Raw genomic sequence first — 19,607 nt, 5'->3', positions numbered from 1 at the left:
GTGTTGAACTAAAAGTTGATTGAATCACCTCCTAGTAAATTGATTTGCTGAGAGAATTAAGACACATGGGTGACTTGTCAGATTAGTAGCTTTGACAGGTAGATTGAATATTGATAAAGCAGTTCAAGACAAGTTGACCTCCATGCTCATTTAGTTACAGGGTTTTCTCTATTCCTAGCTGTAAGATATAAACCCTTCACTTTAGTTGCACCTCAGTGGATAAATCAGAAGGTACAATCACTAGAGATACAGATTGTGAGGATAAAAATTGAAAACAGTCCATGCCAAGCAGACTAAAGCATGGGGCGGATAGGTCATGATGATGTGTGTGTGCAGGAGAGATGTTTGGGATTTCCCGTATTAAACTGAATAATTTTGAGGAAATGTCAACCTAAGTTAAGTGATGCCAAAATAAGTGATGTTTCGAAATCGGCTATTTGCTTGCACAATGGAAAGTTGTGGAATAAATCAACGGTTACACAGCCATTATCAGGTGAAACGAAACACGGGGTGTTAATTATCACAGTTCCTTATCTTTAGTGTGAGAGCCATCCACGCATAAATAAAAATCACCATCTGCTGTGCTGGTCAGAAAGACGGGTTCAAACTCCACCTAGGGAAGAAATCGCAGAAGGTTGCCTTCTGTGTGGATGAAAGATTACAAGTAGTATTATTTTTGGTTGTTCCATGTTATCTTTAACAGTGTGTATCCTTCTACTGTAGTGTTCATCTATTCGTTTATTTTGTAATTTTTTTAACCTGGATAGGTAAATTAATTGTTTTATGGCAATAGTAGGATCTTTTGTTATAGTTAATTTATTTTCTTTTATAAACCGGAAGATATGTTGTTGCATGCAGTCCGCGATACCAGTCTTGTGTTGGTCGCGCGGAGCCCAGTAGACCTGTAGCCTATACACAAACTTGTTCCTCTTTGTGACAGCTTGAGGTGACTGTTGAGAAATAGAGCTTTCTTTTTGCTGTTGCAATGGCTGGTTACTACTTGCCTCTGTGCTGTTCTATTTCTTAATACATTACAGCTTAGTTTACCACTCTGATCCCATTGATTGAATTCACAAAAGCCTTTTACTTTGCACTGTTACTTTCTTAGTGCGCTTTCTTAACCCTATGACCTTAATACAACCTAAATGGTCTTTCAGCATGTTTGTTTTGAGCGTTAACCTCCAAAAAGGTCTTATTTTGTCTTGCACATGTATGCTAGCTATCATAGTTCAGGGGAGAAATGACGTAATTGTAGTAATTTCATCAGTATTTTTGTACTTCAAAATTGATTTTATTTTTTCATTTTTACTTTTTACAGAATTTGGATGATTAGAACTTTGCTTATTATATGGTTTTCCAAACGAACAGAAAGAAACAGTAAGTTTTGTCCGTTTATCTTTCGAATGTTATATTAATTTGCTCGGGAGACTACTTGGGCTGAACAAGTAATGTAATTTCGTTTAGACAGATTATTATTTACGGAAGTGAATGAAAGTTTAATTTTTCTTTAAATACATCCTCTGCACATTCAAACGTGGTCTTGCGTGTACACCCACATCTTCTTTTTTTTGTTTGTGTGTGTGTATGTATATATATATATCCATATCCATCCCAACGGGGCAAAGCGCGATGAACGATATTTTCAAAATAGAAAATCATCCCAGAGAAAGTTGTGTGGAATGCTTGTGACTTCAACAAAGGTTCTCCCTTCACAGCTATCATTCATTTCTGAAATTGGCAGATGTGAAAATTAAATATTACTCTTTCTTAGGAAAATCGCTTGCATAGCAGATATTAAGTGTTGTGTTTTACTGTTTTAGACTGCTTGTTCTCAGTTGTTGAAAAGTTTACGCAATTAATTTGGCATCATGAAAGGCTTATATGGTCCACTCCTAAACAGTAGACATAATTGTGAATTTCAGAAGGTGTCCTTTGTTTGCACCGCCAAAAATTCATAAGAAATCAGGACAATATAATCCAAACTTATGTAGTCGAAATGTGAAACTTAATTTATTTCCTTGAATGTCTGTTTGAGGAGATAAGATTACAGCAGCTTATTAGAGAGAAATGGGAGTTCCAAACGATACACTTTAGAGTTATATTTTTCTAATCGCTATACTAATTTTGTCATATACTTTTCTATCTGAAAACAGTGACACAGGTCATAAGATAGTTCTTATGACTGCTTCTTAAAAGATTAAATGTATATTTGTATGACTATTCTACAAAATCAATTTCCCCAGCATGGGCTCTACCTCAAATGTATGGGCCTAGAAATCCTTCCCTTTTGCGATATAACATGCAACAACGCTTTCTAACACTGCTTGCGTCTCTCTGTTTTAAGTTGAAGTCCTGAAATTCTGTCACTTTTAATTCGGAACCCTTTTGAGGGAGGCCTCGACAATTAATTGCACCATTGACCGTTCTCCACTTTTACTGCAGTCATCCTGACTAACATCCAGTACCTGTAAATGTTCAACTCAAGCCCAGTCACCTCTTTTTAGTGATACAGCGTTAGTTCTTTTGTGCATAGTCTATCTAATTTTACCATTCATTTGACATTGAGTTTTATATCACATTCTGCTAACATACTGATCTGATAGACTTCTAGTTGCAGATTCCTTACCTTTGAATTTCCTGAGGCATCAGACTGGAACCTGAGATTTTTTTTCTTCGAGCAGTACCCCTGCGTGCTGTTAGGTGACGTCGTTCGACTCTGCGGGCGTTGTTGGCGTCGTAGTCCCCGTGATGACATCGCAGTTGTATATAGGCGGCGTGCTGACATCAGTTCTTTTCTTTCCTCACCACCATTCTTCTTCGTCCAAGTCATCCGGACATTCGGGTTGGAAGAAGAAGTTAAAGAAAGCGTAACGTTCTTCGACTTCACTCTGTTGCTCACACGACGTGTTGCGGGAAGAGCGTTGATGCTCTAGGCTTCTGTCTTCGGAGTCTCAGTCTGGGTCCGCTCCGCACCTCTGAATTTCTGGGAGCGAGAGCTACCCCTGCCCAACTAAAGGAGTTCTATGAGGCCATGCACCTCATATTAGGGCAGCTTGACCCATCCTTGCCGCCTTCGGTCCCAGGGGAGTTGGTGAGGGCCCCCTGAGGTTCAGAGTCAGTGAGTTTGGTCCCGACTCCAGAGGGCACCTCAGGATCTGCTTCCGGATCCGACCTGATGCCGGTCGTGCCAACGCGACCTTACCCCGGTGTCTGGTCAGATGTCGACTCTCCGGTGCCCATTGGGCCCACAATCTGTCTATCCTGTACTTATTTCCGACGACTTGGAGCCGGAACGACATCGCTCGACGCAGATTCCGTTCTCCATGGGCTCTGCTATGCCCAGGGTTGATCCTGAACCCTATCACTATGGCTATGGGGATAGTGTAGAGGGTCTGCTGGACCCTTTAGAAGACCAGCTTGAAACTGGACTAGGTGCAGGATTTGGGTGATGCCAGTGGGTTGGACACCTCCACTGACACTGGCATGTTCTTCCCCTGTACCGTGGCTACGGAGTAGGGAGCGTCTTATTCCATGGTGGTGAGAAGGGCAGCTGAGGTTTTGAACATAGAGCTTCCTTCTGTGGAGGTCAGGCCTAACCTTCTGATCAAACTGCTTCACCCTGGGGTCTCCAATTCTGAACTCCTTCAACAAAGCACTTACAGATGACCTACTGGGGACCTGGTGCAAACCCAGCACAGGGGCTCCTGTGAATAGGACGATTGCCCGCCGCCATCAGCCTGCGCCAAATGACCCATAATTCCTCTTCCTACGCCTGAGAGCCTTGTCATCCAGGCTTCATCCCCTGGCGCATTCCCTACCGCTCCCTCGGACAGGGCATCACAAAGACTGGACAACTTACATGTTTTCTTCTGCCAGTCTAGCGCTGCGTTCCGTGAACACTGCATGCCTTTTGGGCCGCTATTCCCATACTTTCTGGGATACGGGCGCATAAGTGCTGCCCCATGTTCCGGAAGAGGCCTGGAATGTTCTCTCCCAAGCCAGATGGGAAAGACGCAGCCAAGTTCATGATCCGTTGTGGACTGGAAACGACCGACTCACTGGGCAGATCGGTTGCCTCAATGGTGGCACTGAGATGCCACACCTGGTTGAGGATGTCTGGCTTTTTGGGGGATGTCCAGCAATCCTTGATCGACATGCCCTTTGATGGCACTCTTTTCTCTCTTCGGAGACAAGGAGGACTCGGCGCTTGGGCACTTTAAGGATTCTGGCCTTGCAGCTGCTCTTCGTCTCTCCCCCCCCCCCCCCCCCCCCCCCCCCAGTCCACCTCTCGTTCCTTTCGTGGCTACGGAAGGGGCATGCAGCCGTGTCCATTTCCACTGAGCCACCTACCAGCGCATGCTGCACAACCCCTGCGCGGACGTGGGATCCACCAACCTTGTGGATCAGGGAGTCAGCGGGCTGCCCAGTCCGCCACCCGCCTCAAAACCTTCCTAGTCCGTTGGGACATCCGGGACCAGTTGGCGGCAGAATTCACCATCATCTGCCCCACTGGGAATCCATTACCACTGACCGACTTCGAGACTTCTCCTGCAGACATGCCACCATCATTTGATCACCCGTCAGAGGATCATTTGGCACTTCTCCGCAAGGAAGTCCAGGCTCGCCAGAGGTAGGTCGTGGTTGTTATTCTCACTACTTCCTGGTGCCCAAAAAGTACAAGGGCCTTCACCCTATCCTAGTCCTCCGGTCCCTCAATCTCTTCCTCAAGAAGAAGTTCAAGATGTTAACCGTGGCTCAGCTCTTTTCTTCCCTGGACCATGGAGGCTGGATGGTTACACCTATTTCCATATTCCCGTCCTGCCGACCCACAGACGTTACCTACAATTCGTGGTAGATCATGAGCACTTTCAGTTCACCTTGCTTCCCTTTGGCCTTACCAGTGCCCCTCTGGTGTTCACGAAAGTGATAGTAGTGGTTGCAGCTCATCTGCGCCTATTAGGGGTCCCAGTCTTCCCCCCACCTCGATGACTGGCTGTTGAAGGCAGACACGCCTCAGTTATCTCCCACCTACAGACTACTGCGAACCTCCTGCATTCGCTGGGGTTTACGATCAATGTGCTGAAGTCACCTGACTCCCTCTCAGACGCTCTTTTATCAGAGCTGTTCTGGAAACAGTGCAGTTTCAGGCTTATCCTCCTGAAAAGAGTCCAGGATATTCGGGCTATGATACCGATGTTTCAGCCTCTATCCTGGATTTCGGTGAGAATGACTGAGGCTGCTGGTCCTCATGGCCTCCTTCATCCTGCTGGTCCAACATGCCAGATGCCATATGCGGGCTCTGCAGTGGGACCTGAAGTTCTAGTGGGCGCAGCATCAGTGGAATCTCTCCGACATGATTCAGATTGCAGAGGGAACTGGGAAAGACCTACAGTGGTGGTTGTCGAATCCAGATTGGATAAAGGGCAGATCCCTCTCCCTTCCCCCAACCAGATCTCACAGTAGTGACAGATGCATCACTCCTGGGATGGGGTGGCCACATGGGAGAGGCGGAGATCCGAGGCTTCTGTTCTCCGGCGGAGTCCGGGCTCCACATCAATCTTTTGGAGCTCCAGGTGATCCAACCTGCATTGAAAGCATTCCTTCCCTTTCTCAAAGGGAAAGTGGTGCAGGTGTTCTCCGACAACACCACTGCCATGTGGTATTGCAACAAACTGGGCGGAGTGGGGTCGTGGCTCTTCTCTTCGGGACATGGCTGGAACGCCAGGGCAGTTATCTGGTGGGTTAACATCTGGCAGGCTCTCTGAATGCCAGAGCAGACAAACTCAGCCGTCGATGCATAGTCGATCACGAATGGCATCTCCATCCAGAGGTGACGCAAGGTCTCTTTCAGCAGTGGGGAGTGCCTTGGTTAGATCTGTTTGCCTTCGCAGAGAACGCGCAATGTCAGCTGTTTTGCGTGTTGGAGTTTCCAAGGCGGCACTCGCTCAGTGACGCTTTTCATCACGAGTGGGACTCAGGCCTCCTGTGCGCCTTCCCGCCAATACCACTTTTTTCCAGAGTTCTGAAGATCAGGCAAGACCGGGCCCAAGTAATCTTGGTAGCGCAGCACTGGGCACAAAGAGCATGGTATCCTGAGCTCTTGAGCATGACCCTCGATCCTCAGATCAGAATGCCCCTTCAGGAGGATCTTCTGTCGCAGCAGCAGTGGATGGTTATCCACCTGAACCTGTCCAGTTGCCACCTCCTTGCGTGGAGATTGAGTGGCGACAGTTGACGGCTTTTGACCTTCAACCTGAAGTCTGTAATGTCATCTTGGCAGCCAGGAGTCCCTCCACCAAAACTGTATACGCCTGTCGAAGAAATTTGTGGCATGGTCTATCAACAGTTTTTTTTGGATCCTCTCAGAGGTTCTCCTCTTTATTCTCTCTTGCCCAGCAGGGCTCTACTCTGGGCATCCTCAAGGGATATTTGTCTGCCATCCCTGCCTTCTTAAGGCTACCATACCAACCTTCTCTCTTCATATCTTTGTTGGGAGGTTTCTTGAAGGCCTCACTGATATGTTCCCTCCCGTTCCATTCATCATGCCCCAGTAGGATTTAAACTTGGTTCTCACATACCTCATGTGTGCCCCTTTCAAGCCACTCCACAATTGTCCTTTACGGCTCTTAACACTTAAAACAGCTTTTTTGGTTGCCATCACCTCTGCTCACAGAGTGAGTGAGCTTCAGGCTCTTTCTTCAAAGCCACCATTCCTAGCATTATAGTGTGGATGATCTTTTGAATTTGTGTTGTCTTTTTTTTTTTGTGTGAGTTAAGGATTCCGATTCCAGGAACCCTTTTTTGATTCAGTAATTTTGGCTTTGTCTTGTTTAGAGGGATTTCTTGTGCTAATGATTTGTCCCCCTTGTTCCTTTTCTTTAGAAGATTATGGGGAACCCTTTTTTTTTTTTTTTTTACTTTAAAGTTTGTGGCTATTTCAATAGAAATGTGTGGGTGTGTAAATGGCAGCGCACTACCTCAACATTCTATAGCAATATATTTATTAAAAGTGAGTCAGGAACTGAGAAACATTCTTGCCTCCATCCTGATGATAGTGCTATTAGTGAACTAAGAGGCAAGTCTGATCACGGGTACTATGTGTGGGCTAGATTTTCATTCTGTATGGAGCTAAATTTTAGTCCATTAAATGATGCAGACATTTTTGTACAGCAGACATGCTGAACTAATATTTGAAAATGCTGTCATGTGATAATGAACAAAAAGGCAAATCTGGAAAGTTAAATAAAATATTTGCTTAAAATCACAAAATTAGAGACCACTTTATGGATCATCCACCTTACACATAAGTAGAGAAGTTTTAAGTCACTAGGCCTGCGGCCTGATAGCATTTATAATTTTTTGAGGCCTGCCCACTGTTTTGCTTTTTTACCTGGCCATTGCTTATGGGATGATAAAAACTAAATTTCTTGTTGTATTCCTGCACCTCTTAAAAACTTCCTAATTTCATCTAAGATGAATTGCATACCATTATCAGATATGATTTCTGATAGAAAACCTTCTTTATATTAGTTTCATACTTCATGCGCAAACTTGACCTCTAGCCAATTGGATAAATGATCAGTTAGAACAATTGAAAAGCTTTGAATACTTGTAAGCATATAGAACAGACCCCAAAAATTTGAACTCTCTTCTCTACACTCTTTCCGGGCTGCCAACTTCCACCATAGGTGGACTGACACATTCAAGGCATTTGTCATTACGTAGACAAACCAAACATTTACTGTTGTAAATTGTCCCCTCCATGGTCCCCACAAACGTTTGGCCTTCCTACTTTTTGCTGGATTTTTGCTTGTTGACTGTAGAAATCTGTGCACTTTACCACTGCTAACTAGTGCTAAAGTGCTTGTGTTCTCTCACTAAAACATGGCTTGATGGCATGTACCTAATTGGCATATTTATTTTACATGCAAGTCCCTTGCAGAGTGGTATACCATATACCCAGGGCTTGTAAATGTAATGCTACCGGCGTGCCTGTGGCACTTGTTGTGCCCCCCACTTAAGTAGCGCTTTAAACCATGTTGCAGGCCTGTCATTGAAGCCTGAAGGCAGTACCCCACTTCCAAGTCGATATGGCATTTAAACCCCCCTGCCAGCCTTAAACTCCCCTTTTTATTACATATATCACCCCCTACGATAGACCCTAGGTAGCCAATAAGGCAGGGAGCTGTGTAATTAAAAGGTAGAACATGTATTGTTTTTGTTTTACATGTCCTTGTAGTGAAAAACTCCCAAATTTGTTTTTTCACAGCTGTGAGGCCTTCCCTTCCTCTAGGGTAACATTGGGGGCTCCTTATTATATTCAATAAGTTTTAATTCCTACACCAGAGGAGGTAGATATATCAGGTTTGGTATCTATCAACATGTAATGATAAACCCTCTTCAATGGTAAAGTTGGATTCATCATTACAAGTTTACAAATGCCACTTTTAGAAAGTTGGCATTTTCCTGCCCTTTGTGCCTGCAACCTGCCTTGAGTCACATGACTGGGTGTAACTGACAGTAGAAGCTTTGTGAATTCACCCCAGACAGTGCCACAATAGGGGAATTGGCAGAGCCTTAATGGATCATTAACTGACTCGAAGAGGGGTGGGGGAGCTAAGCACAACCCCACTTGCACCTTAATAGGGTGCACTCTGCCACCACACAATAGGCTTAATGACCCTATATTCAGTGCAGGCAGCTAGGAGCCAGGGGAGGTAGGAAACTCCTGAAACTTCAGGGAACCCTCCTGGAAACTTCAATGAACCCTCCTGGAAACTTCTCCCAACTTCCAGGAGCAGGGTACCTGGGTATAAAAATAGGGCTCTCAGACCCACTCTTCAGTTCACTACTGGACTGTAGAACGACTCTCATAGAACTGCCTGCTGCTATGCACTCTACCAGACTGCTGCTGTACCTGGAAGGACTGCTATGCTGCTTAAAGCCTGTCTTGAACCTTCAAAAGCTAGCCCTGCTGTGGAGCCCTTCATCTCCTCCTGCACCCAGGACTTTAGAAGTGACTCCAAGGGTTGGGTTACCGTACCTCCTGTTCAGAGCCACAGGGACATAACAGGCGCCCATCATATTGAACCCGCACCTGGACCCCGCCTGAGTGACCCTTGAACTCCAAAGAGGTCTTTAACCAACCCTGGACCTTTGGTTGTTGTGCTGTTGGTGGCCATTTTCTAAAACTGAGGATTTGCTATTTTGAACCTTAAGCTTTAAAAAATCATGACTCATATTCTAATAATTGGATTTTAGTGGTTTTGGTGTCAAGTCATTTATTAAAATGTTCTCTATTTTAAGATGGTTTGGGATTTGTATTGTTTTCACTGTATTGCTGTTTGTGTGCTTGATAAATACCTCACACATTGCCTCGTAGTTTAGCCTGACTGATTTTGGTGCCAAGCTACCCAGGGTTAAGCACAGGTTAAATTAGTGACTGTCATTTACCATGCAAATGATTATGGCTATTGCTTGACCAGGGCTTACTCCCCAGTCTACCAGTAACCCAACTACTCACATTTACCAATATGCTCGTCCACATCCCTGTCCATACCTGGCCCCCAATACGTTTCATGTATTCCTATGTTGTCGAGTCATACCTAAATTACCTTTATGGCTTAGTTGTAGTAATTTACTCCTGATAATACTTGAGGGAACTAACTTGTCTCTCCTTAATAGCAACCCTTCTTCAGCTGACAAATGTGTTTTGAATCTTAGTAAAAGGTTGCAAACTCTGATTTCTTTCTCTAGGCCAAACATTGTTTATGTATTTCATAACTCTGTTCAGAGACGCATCCTGAGCAATGGCTTACCTCAACTCATCTTCACGGAAGTTGTAAACCTCTCAACATCCGAGATGCAGTCCAGCATTTCACATTCAATCACAGAATATAAACTCTCCTGTGGCCTGAGAAAACATGAAGTAAAAGTGATAATATGCTCAGGACCTGTGTTAGGGGTCACCACCCTAAGGCTGTCAGGTCTAACTTTTTCCCTGCCTCCCTCCCCTTTTGAAATACTGTTTTTGCTGGTTTTTAGACTCTGCACACTTTACCACTGCTCACCAGTGCTAAAGTGCATATGCTCTCTCCATTTAAGCATGGTAACATTGGATGACACCCAATTGGGCTATTTAATGTACTTATAATTCCCTAGTAAAGTGCACTATATGTGCCTAGGGCCTGTAGATTAAAAGCTACTAGTGGGCCTGCAGCACTGATTGTGCCACCCACTTTAGTAGCCCCTTAACCTTGTCTCAGGCCTGCCATTGAAAGGCCTGTGTGTTCAGTTTCACTGCCAATTCGAATTGGCATTTAAAAGTTCTTGTCAAGCTTAAAACTCCCCTTTTTTCTACATATGTCACCCCTACGGTGTGCCCTAGGTAACCCCTAGAGCAGGGTGCTGCGTAGGTAAAAGGCAGGACCGGTACCTGTGACGTTTACATGTCCTGGTAGTGTAAAACTCCTAAACTCGTTTTTACACTACTGTGAGGCCTGCTCCCTTCATAGGCTAACATTGGGGCTTCCCTCATATGCTGTTTGAATGGTAGCTGCTGATCTGAAAGGAGTAGGAAGGTCCCATTTAGTAGGGCCAGAATGGTAATACAAAACCCTGCTGACTGGTGCAGTTGGATTTGATATTACTATTTTAGAAATGCCACTTTTAGAAAATGAGCATTTCTCTGCACTTACATCTTATTGTGCCTTACAATCCACATCTGATTGGGTTTAGTTGACAGCTCCTTGTGCATTCCTTCAGGCACACCCTAAACACAGGATACTCAGCCTCACTTGCATACATCTGCATTTTGAATGGGTCTTCCTGGGTTGGGAGGGTGGAGGGCCTGCTCTCACACAAAGGACTGCCACACCCCCTACTGGGACCCTGGCAGACAGGATTAAACTGAAAGGGGACTTGGTGCACTTCTAAGCCACTCTTTGAAGTATCCCCCACTTCAAAGGCACATTTGGGTATAAAAACAGGGCCTCTGCCCTACCACCTCAGACACTTCCTGGAGAAGAAACCTGAACCAGAACCTGCACCCTGACAAGAAGAACTACTTGGGTGCCTAAAGGACTCACCTGACTACTTTCTGAAGAGGACTGCTGCCTTGCTGCCTTGCTGTTGCCCTGCTGTCTTGCTGCTCTCTTGCTTTGCTGCAGAAGTGCCCTCCTAGGGCTTGGATAGAGCTTGCCTCCTGTTCCCTGAAGTCTCGGGACCAAAAAGACTTCTCTCCTGCAGCTGAAATCCCTGTGCGGTGAAAATTCGACGCACAGCCTGCCAAGAACGGCAAAAAGGCTGCTCGCAGTGAAAAATTCACCGTACGCCGAGTCTGGAACGGCACAGCCCGACTTCGCGGCAGAAGATCGACGCAGTGCCAGGGACGCAACCGGAACTTCAACGCACAGCCCTACTGGATTAATGCAAGCAGACTCAGAACAACGCCGCCTGACTTCCTGAGAGGAATCGATGCAGCGCCTGCCTTGCGGAAGAAAATTCCACGCATCGCCAACCGGAATAGACACAGCTGCTGTGACTTCAGTCCGCAAGCCCAGGATTCCACGCATCGTCCCCGGGGTGCCTGAAAACCCCGCAGCCCGAGGAGGATCCAAGTTTGCGTGCTGGAAATCGCTGCAACGTCTTCCCTGTGGGGAAAATAAGGGCGCAAATTAGTGTGCAAAGGGGCGAAACCGACGCACACTCCCTGTTTTCCACGCATCTCCTCTGCGGTCCCTCGCAAGGATTTTTTTTTACGGAAACCAGGTACTTTGCCCTGCAAGAGAACTTGTTGCTTCTAGGAGAACTTAGGGCACTTTTTTTATTGCTTTTACAGTAATATTTAAACTCTAAGACATTTGATATCCCTTCCAGTGATATCCCTACATTTGCTTATTTCATCTTTAATCGTTTTGACCTGCATTTATCCGGATAAATATAATATATTTTTCTAAATATTGTGTGGTGTATTTCTGTTCTGTTATATTGTGGTATTGTATGATTTATTGCACAAATACTTTACACATTGCCTTCTAGGTTAAGCAAGACTGCTCAGTGCCAAGCTACTAGAGGATGGGCACAGGATAATTTGGATTGTGTGAGACTTGCCCTGACTAGAGTGAGGGTCCTTGCTTGGACAGGTGGTAACCTGACTGCCAAAAAAGGCCCCATTTCTAACAACCAGTCTTCCCCTGAGATAGTACCAGCCCAAGACCCACTCTACTAGCATCAACAGTAATGGATAACTGTTTTCCTTGTTTGAATGAGGGACATTGAAGTTCTTTCTGAATAAGTAGAAAATCTTCTGCCTATGCCTGACCCCACACAAACTTGGAGTTATTTTTCATTAAAGGAAGAGGTCCTGCCTTGCTGGAGTAGTACTGAACAAACTTAGCACCAAACTCACACATAACTAGGAGAGCTTGACGCTGCTCCCAGTCTACAGGTGGGGGGGGTACCTCTTCAATGGCTTTGATCAACTCTGACGTTGAGAAACTCCATCACTTGACACACATTGACCAAGATATTCTACTTTGAATATTCCAAACTCTAGGTTCTCATCCGCATTACTTTTGATTTGAGGGCAAGTAGAACAGCACTCAACCTTGTAACCTATTCATTATTTTCTTTCTAAAATACTAGAATGTCGTCTTGCAAAACCAAAACTCCCTTCAGTCCTTTCAAGACCTCACCAGTTGCTTGCTGTAAAACTGCAGAAGCAAGACCGAAAGGCATCCTATAAAATTGAATTACCCCAGTGTTACAAAAGCGTAAGATATGTTGGTTCTTTATCAAGAACTACTTGGTGATATGCTTACTTTGTTTCACTTTTAGGAACATTTATCTCCTGTCAACATGGTAATTATCCTCTCAGTCTTAGGCAAATTATGTACATCAACCCAAATAACTTCGTTAAGCCTTCTAAGATCAACCCGCAGCCTCAATTCATCATTCTTCTAATGTGCCACAACAATTGGGGGTAACCACAAAGAATATTTACTTGGTTTGATCACTTCATTCCTGCACTGCTAAGGACGAGGTTTATCTAGGCTGTTTGAAACTCAATGGAACACCCCTCAACTTATGATTCACAAGTATACTCTACTCTCCTCCTTGAGTTTGGTGGTGTGCTCGAAACCAATCAGTTTCCCCAGTTCTGTCCTCAAATATTTAATTGTGCTTTAACAATACTGTTTCCAACATGTTTTGTTTTACATCTTTAACATACTTTTGAATGGTACACCCAGGTCATAATACAATTCCCTAACATCCTTGATACTAACCATAACTATCAGGACCATGAACAGAACTAAACTGTGCCTTGAACTTATCAAATAACTGTTGAAGATTCGAAATCAATCCTTCTCCATTGTAACCTTAAGGATTAATATCCGACAAGTCTAAATTCATTTTAAAATACTTGTTTTTGAAAGTTTCTTTTGAAATTGTTATTTTAGAACCAGAATCAGTTAGCAAAGGAACATGCACATTACCCATAATAAAAACTATGATGGCATCTTTAGATTTGAGAAAGTTATCTTCATGAATTCTAATACATAAAAGAAAATTGTTCATACTATCAGACCAATCATGTTCAGTGTAACCATTTGTAGCATACACTTTGTTTGTCTTTGAATTTATACTACAAAAACTTTCAAAATGCCCAGAAATACTACATTTTACAGTCTTTGCCTAAACCTGGATATTGTATGATGCAGTTTGAAATTTAGAACTGCAGCAACAGCCTGTGGCACTACCAGCTGGATATTTCTTCTCATACAAAGGTTTGTTAGGTGCAGTTTTATTCCCTTCAAATAGAAGTACTGTCATCGGCATCCTTACTAAATTATTTGGCTGACTTTATTTTCTCCTTAGAATCCTTGATAGAATTGGCAGTGTCTGCGACTTCCTCAAGAGATGGGTTCTTAAATATGCGTTACTTTTTCTGAATCTTTTTTGTTAGAACATTTAGTCACAAGTTGATCACTGATCAGCAAAAGTACCAAACCTACATTTGGCAGCCAAAACCCTTAAAGAAGCAATATATGTATCCACTGCTCTCTGTTTCCTTGTAGAATTTATGCTGCCTGAAAACTATGTGAAGTATTACATAAATATTTCTCCAATTTTTATAACAGTTAGACCATATTCATCACTCTTCTTCCACTTCTGGTGGGCGTGCAGATGGATGTGTCAAAACCTCTTGACCTTCTATATCAAGTGAATGTTCTGAAACCTAAGGTTTCCTCTCTGGTTTAAACATGAAACCAAGCATAGCCCTTGAAAATGCATTGGATCCCCTGAAACACACTTTCCAGGCCATCAGTGGTTCACCAGGTGGTTGTAAGAATGGTGTTGGAGGACTGATGACTTGCTTTATTATAATGTACAGACACAATGCAACATATGAAATCCAAAAAGTAATGAGAGGATGAGAAATTAACTGTCCATGTCCAAATAAGTAAAATGGATAATGAATTGTGTATTTTAGTTCAATGTTCTGAATAATAAAGTGTGCTTTAATATTCAGGACAGAGTAATGCAACACAGTATTGTAGGTAGCTGTTAGGTGACAATCCTGGTGCCCGACCTATGTAATGGGGCACGACCAGACAAACTCCAAAATGGCTGCTGGGTGTTCACACATCTCACACACGAGGAGAAATTGAAATCTCTCACTGCATGTACCGAGATGGCCTTCTAAATATAAGGCTAGGAACCGGTAGATTGGTGCAGCATAGCATATAGAAATGCTGGTGGGGAGTTGCCGAAAGCGTCATATAAAGCTTTGAAGAAATCTACAAGAAAATGGGCTGGAGAGCACTCATCTCCTGAAATGCATGTGACACAGTGAGTCAGCCCGCTTGTTGCTCGTATTAGAACAGAGACACCAAGTTCAGGCAATGACCATTCAAATATATTTATTTCAAATAAGTACATATTAGGCAACCATCAAGAACAAAGATGTGGCCCAGCCATCCTCTTTTTGTCGTGCCTTCTGTCTCTTCAACCATCTGAAATCCAGAGCTCAGGTGGGCTCCAGGTTCTATAATGGAACAAGACACAGGCCGTGGGGAAAGAAGCAGGCCACAACAGCTATGCATACCCACTTGAGCTGGGTATACTGTTAAATAGGGAAAACTATGCAGTTTATACAAGCTTCCACAACATGATCGTAGTCCCACAAATCGCAACCTGCACTCACCACAAAATTATCTGTCTCTTCTAACACTACAAGGAGCTAGACCAGAAGGCTAAAATAAAAGCTATTGCAATAGTAAATCCTCCTGAGGCCATTACCAGGGTGCATGCTTATCCCTGGAGAGAAAAGCTAGAATCCCTACTAGACTGAGAATGGTGTAATAACTAGAGGCAGCTGCATTCACTTGTGCTGGTGCTTTTGAGGATTACTTATGATAATTTGGCACACCCAATGATTTGACTGTTTCTACAGGGGTAGGGGAAACTCCCATTCATGTGGACCGAGAGGGAAGCGTCCCACTGGAAAGTGCTATACTGTATGAGGTGCTTGGCCTTGTTAGCATTAAGTTTAAGGTAATTGTGACTTCCAGTTCTGAAGAGCTGCGAAGCAGTATTTGACTTTGATCTCAGATGATTGTGCATTCTTACCGAAATTGATGACTGATGCTCTGGTTATTTTGTGCCTGAGTGAGAGTGTCTTGAATGTTATCTGTCAAAAAGGTATCTGCTATGGGCGAGCATGGACGCAGTCATGTTGTATGTACTGGCAAATGTAACAGACAATGAGGCTAACCAAGTACAAATGACTTTAAGGGAATGGCCTCTCCTCCACCAGAGAGCATCAGAATGTTGTTAACCTTCCTAAACTGACAACTCAAAATAGGTCTTAAAACCTATGTAAATAAGTACAAGATGGTATTAAAGTTACCTGAGCCTTGAGAAAGCCCCCACCTCATAGGCCCTTAAAGGATGGTGTGCTGTCTGTCAGACTGAACACTGTAATGTTTAGAAAGTTGAATATCATGTAAAGAATTCTAACAAAGGTGTAATAATGAGCTACAAACACTTGGGATAAATAAAATAATTATATAAACAGGTTTTTTTTTTCCTGTTAAATTGAATTGCAGTACTGAATCTGGTTAGCTAGTACGATTTAATATTTCTAGGAACGTCAGTACTTTGTCTTTTGGCAATAACAATTTTGTTTTGGTATATGGTCTAGTCATATATTGAAAGTATTCCATGTGCTACCTGCCATCTGCTTACCCTATGGGTGAGAACAGCAGTGCCAAGCATACACATTTGACCCTCCAGGTAAGAGGTCTGTTACCTTGCAGATATTCCACAGTAGCGGGCGTGTAAATCTTCTTTTTCTTCTTTTAGAAATCCTACTTAAAAGACCTTGGACCCTAAATTAAAATAATTTTAGATACTATTGTTCCACTGCTTTGTGCCATCTCAAATGCTTTGAGTTATTGGTAGAAAAGTTCAGTTCCGACTTAGTTCCACTTTGTACTGGCTCTAGTGGCCTCATGGAGTACAGTGAGTGCTTCAGATAAAATTTGGGATCTTGAGGCTTGGTTGCTGTCATGGAAAGAGATTCAAGATCAGACTATATACCAGGAGCGTTACTCATTCATAATTTTAAAAAGTACTTGGCAACTTTTTAAGAATTTAATACACACTGCTGCTTATCCCTCAATCATAGAGAATTTTTAGAGGGTGATGGAAGAGTGTGTGTGATGGATAACTTACTGTAACGTTTTGTTTGCCTTTTTCCAGGTATGTCCTAGGTGCAGGCATGACACAAGAGTGACTTGTACATTTATGGGCATCAAGGTAATGTCCAGTCTGCAGTTTTTGCAGCTAAGACAACAAATAACAAACCCCCTGTGCATGTGTTTCAAGTACAAGCAAAAAAAAAAAAATGGCAAGCTCCTTATCCCCTGTCCCTTCTCCCTGCCCACCTCCCCTATCGGAGCAACACAGATCATGGTCATTGCGTTATATTGTCAAGTGGACGTAAGCAATATACACCCGTCAGCTAAGCAGTCCACATGTTTGTCTCACAGTTCAGGGGTACAGTTTCCTGCTACTAGCTTAGTTTAATTTTCAATGTGTTTCTTGAGTTTTCCTCTGCACGTCCGATCGGCCTCCTTGGCAAAGCACTCTGATTTCCCCCACCTCACCTCCAAAAGTCAGTGTCATCCTGGCCATTTTAATGTGTTTCTTCTGCTAGAGTTTTCTGCACCCATAGTGCAGTCCTTGGGTATTGTGTACCCATGCATCTCAAATGGATGATGGACAGAGTGCTGAAACTTTTCAAAGCTTCGCAGCCCCGCTCACGGATCTGGACCCAGCCATATGCAAATCAGTCTTGACCCTGTTCCCCATGGGAACACTCCAGCCCGAACTGCCAGGCCAGATCCGCCCTGAACCTGAAACAAGGATCCTGGGGCCGGTTTTGGTGTATAATCCCATTTCAGCCAGGCTAGCTTGAATCAAGTGACACAGTGATGCGGGGACCCAAGTCCGGGCATACCCTGGCCACTTACGGCAACTCTGTCAACAAAAAAGGATGATAGTCAGAGTGCTGAGAAATTTCCAACACTCACCTCCAGTGATGATGTATCATGTACCCAGCCAGCCAATTGAAGTCCACCTTTTTTGCTAGCAGAAAGGTGAATTATAGGAACTTGAAGTGCATTTTCTTCCTCTTTGGTCAAGCCATGTGGTCCAGCAGAAAACCGAGGATGCAGGGATAGCGAAATCCCTGTTGTGCCTTGTATCCTCTCCCCCCCCCTTTACACCAGTAATCCATCACACTTGTACAGGACCAGGCCATATGCAGGAAGGTTGTCCCTATCACCCCTTCCCCCCTCACCCCACATCATGGGCAGTCCTGTGACCTAATGGGAGATAACTTTCAGGGTGCGTGAGGTCGGTTATGTGCAATGTAGGTAATTGAAATGTGTGAACTTGAATTGTGCATTCCCAGACGCTGTGCGAACCAGCTCACATGTTGCTGCTCAGTCTGTCACTCTGCTGGGCACCTAAATCTGCCTACCAGGCACGGCAAGCCCTCTATGGGGATCTGGGATAATCTGACTTCGGAGCCCTGTACATCCGCGTGGTCGTATGCCATACCTAGCTGTAAAAAATCTTTCAGGAGTGTGTGTCGCGGGAGAGGTATTGGGGACGTTTGTCCACAGCTGTCTAGCAGTTCCATCCAGCATATTGTAGCAATTGCCCAGGACGAATTCCCCAAAAGCGTCTTGCACTTCCAGAAAGACAAACTTATTCCCAGGTTATAAGTTATCAAGTAATTGGCATCCCCACTCCCTCCATCCAATAAGTCATGTCGCCACCAGTGTGTCTAAAAGATTGCAAGTCCCAAATGTTCAAGTCCCTGTCAAAGGGTGGTTGCCTGACAAATCACCTGACAATTAACTCCCACACCTGAGCTGGGTGGTGCACAACCTAGGGCATGGCAAGGCCCAGGGTACCCCCTGATTAGATGGGTGGGGTTCCCCTCCTATGTGCTCCTCAGTAATAATTTTTCCCAGTTCTCTCCCACCCCAGCCATTTCAACGCACGTTGAATATGGGCTGCATAATATAATTCCTGAATCGGTAGCCCTAAAGCCCCCTAGCACCTTATCCAAATAGGACCGCCAGCTCTGGCCAGCCCTCACCAGTGATACTAATTATTAGCTTGAAGATGTAAGGTCTCAGAGGACAAAGTGCGTGTTGTAGGTGATACAAGCATAGAGGCAGCAGCACCATCTTAGTCACTGCCACCTGACCCATGATTGAGAGTGGAAGTGTGCACCAGAAGCACACAGATGTCTGCAGTTCCTCTATCACCTGCTCCATCTTACATGCATAGTGCCTGTTTGCTGTTGCCGTCACCCTTATGCCCAGATATCTGAAAGCCTCCATCTCATCCCCAGATTGGTGAGGTGCTCCCTCTTGAGTTTGACCAGCAACCCACCCCCCTGTCCCCATATAGGGTAAAGAATATTTTGGTGCCTGATATCCTGAAGACCAGAAATCTCCCACACACCTCCAGCAATAGGTGAGACAATGGAATCTGTGGCTACCTGACATTGAAAAGTGCATTCAGGGTCACCACACGAGTCGAGTCCCCAATTCTGATCTCCAGTCATGCAAGTCTTTCCTTTACCGAATTGCCAATGGCTCCAGGGCCAGAGCAAACAGGAATGGAGACACTGGACAACCCGGTCGCATGCCCCTTTTGATAGACCAGACGTCTGACAGCATTCCACCTGGCTGGATCCATGCCGCAGGGTTTCGTGCAGAGTAGGGGGACCCAGCTACAAAAGGTAGGCTCAAACAGCATCTGCTGAAGCACATCATCATATCAGACCAACTCAAAGTAGAAAATGTTTTCACCAAGTTAACTTCTACCAGACAAAACCTCCTCATAGCAGTTTACAACAGCATGCAGGACGAGTCTCCTTATATTCATAACAATGCTGTGGCCCTTGTTGAAACCAAACTGGTTGTTGGGCCCAACTACCTAGTGTAATCTGTTAGCCAGCACTTTACAAAAGACATTAGAGTCTGTGTTGATCAGGGTCAGTCGCTTATTTGAAGTGA

The 19,607-nt window shown here is 44.4% G+C and overlaps 1 protein-coding gene across 2 annotated transcripts in view; it reads left to right on the top strand.

The window, feature by feature from the left end:
- LNPK (lunapark, ER junction formation factor) overlaps positions 1-19,607 on the top strand; it is a 478,990-nt gene that overhangs the window by 187,866 nt on the left and 271,517 nt on the right. For both annotated transcript variants that reach the window (XM_069225395.1, XM_069225396.1), the window contains exon 5: positions 1,319-1,377. In XM_069225395.1, the coding sequence (XP_069081496.1) occupies positions 1,319-1,377 (59 nt within the window). The remainder of the gene's footprint in view (positions 1-1,318; positions 1,378-19,607) is intronic.

Source organism: Pleurodeles waltl, chromosome 3_1 (assembly GCF_031143425.1).
Source record: "Pleurodeles waltl isolate 20211129_DDA chromosome 3_1, aPleWal1.hap1.20221129, whole genome shotgun sequence".
In the NCBI taxonomy this organism is placed as follows: Eukaryota; Metazoa; Chordata; class Amphibia; order Caudata; family Salamandridae; genus Pleurodeles; species Pleurodeles waltl.
Note: the sequence above shows the minus strand (reverse complement) of the source record. Positions and strands in the feature narration are given on the sequence as shown.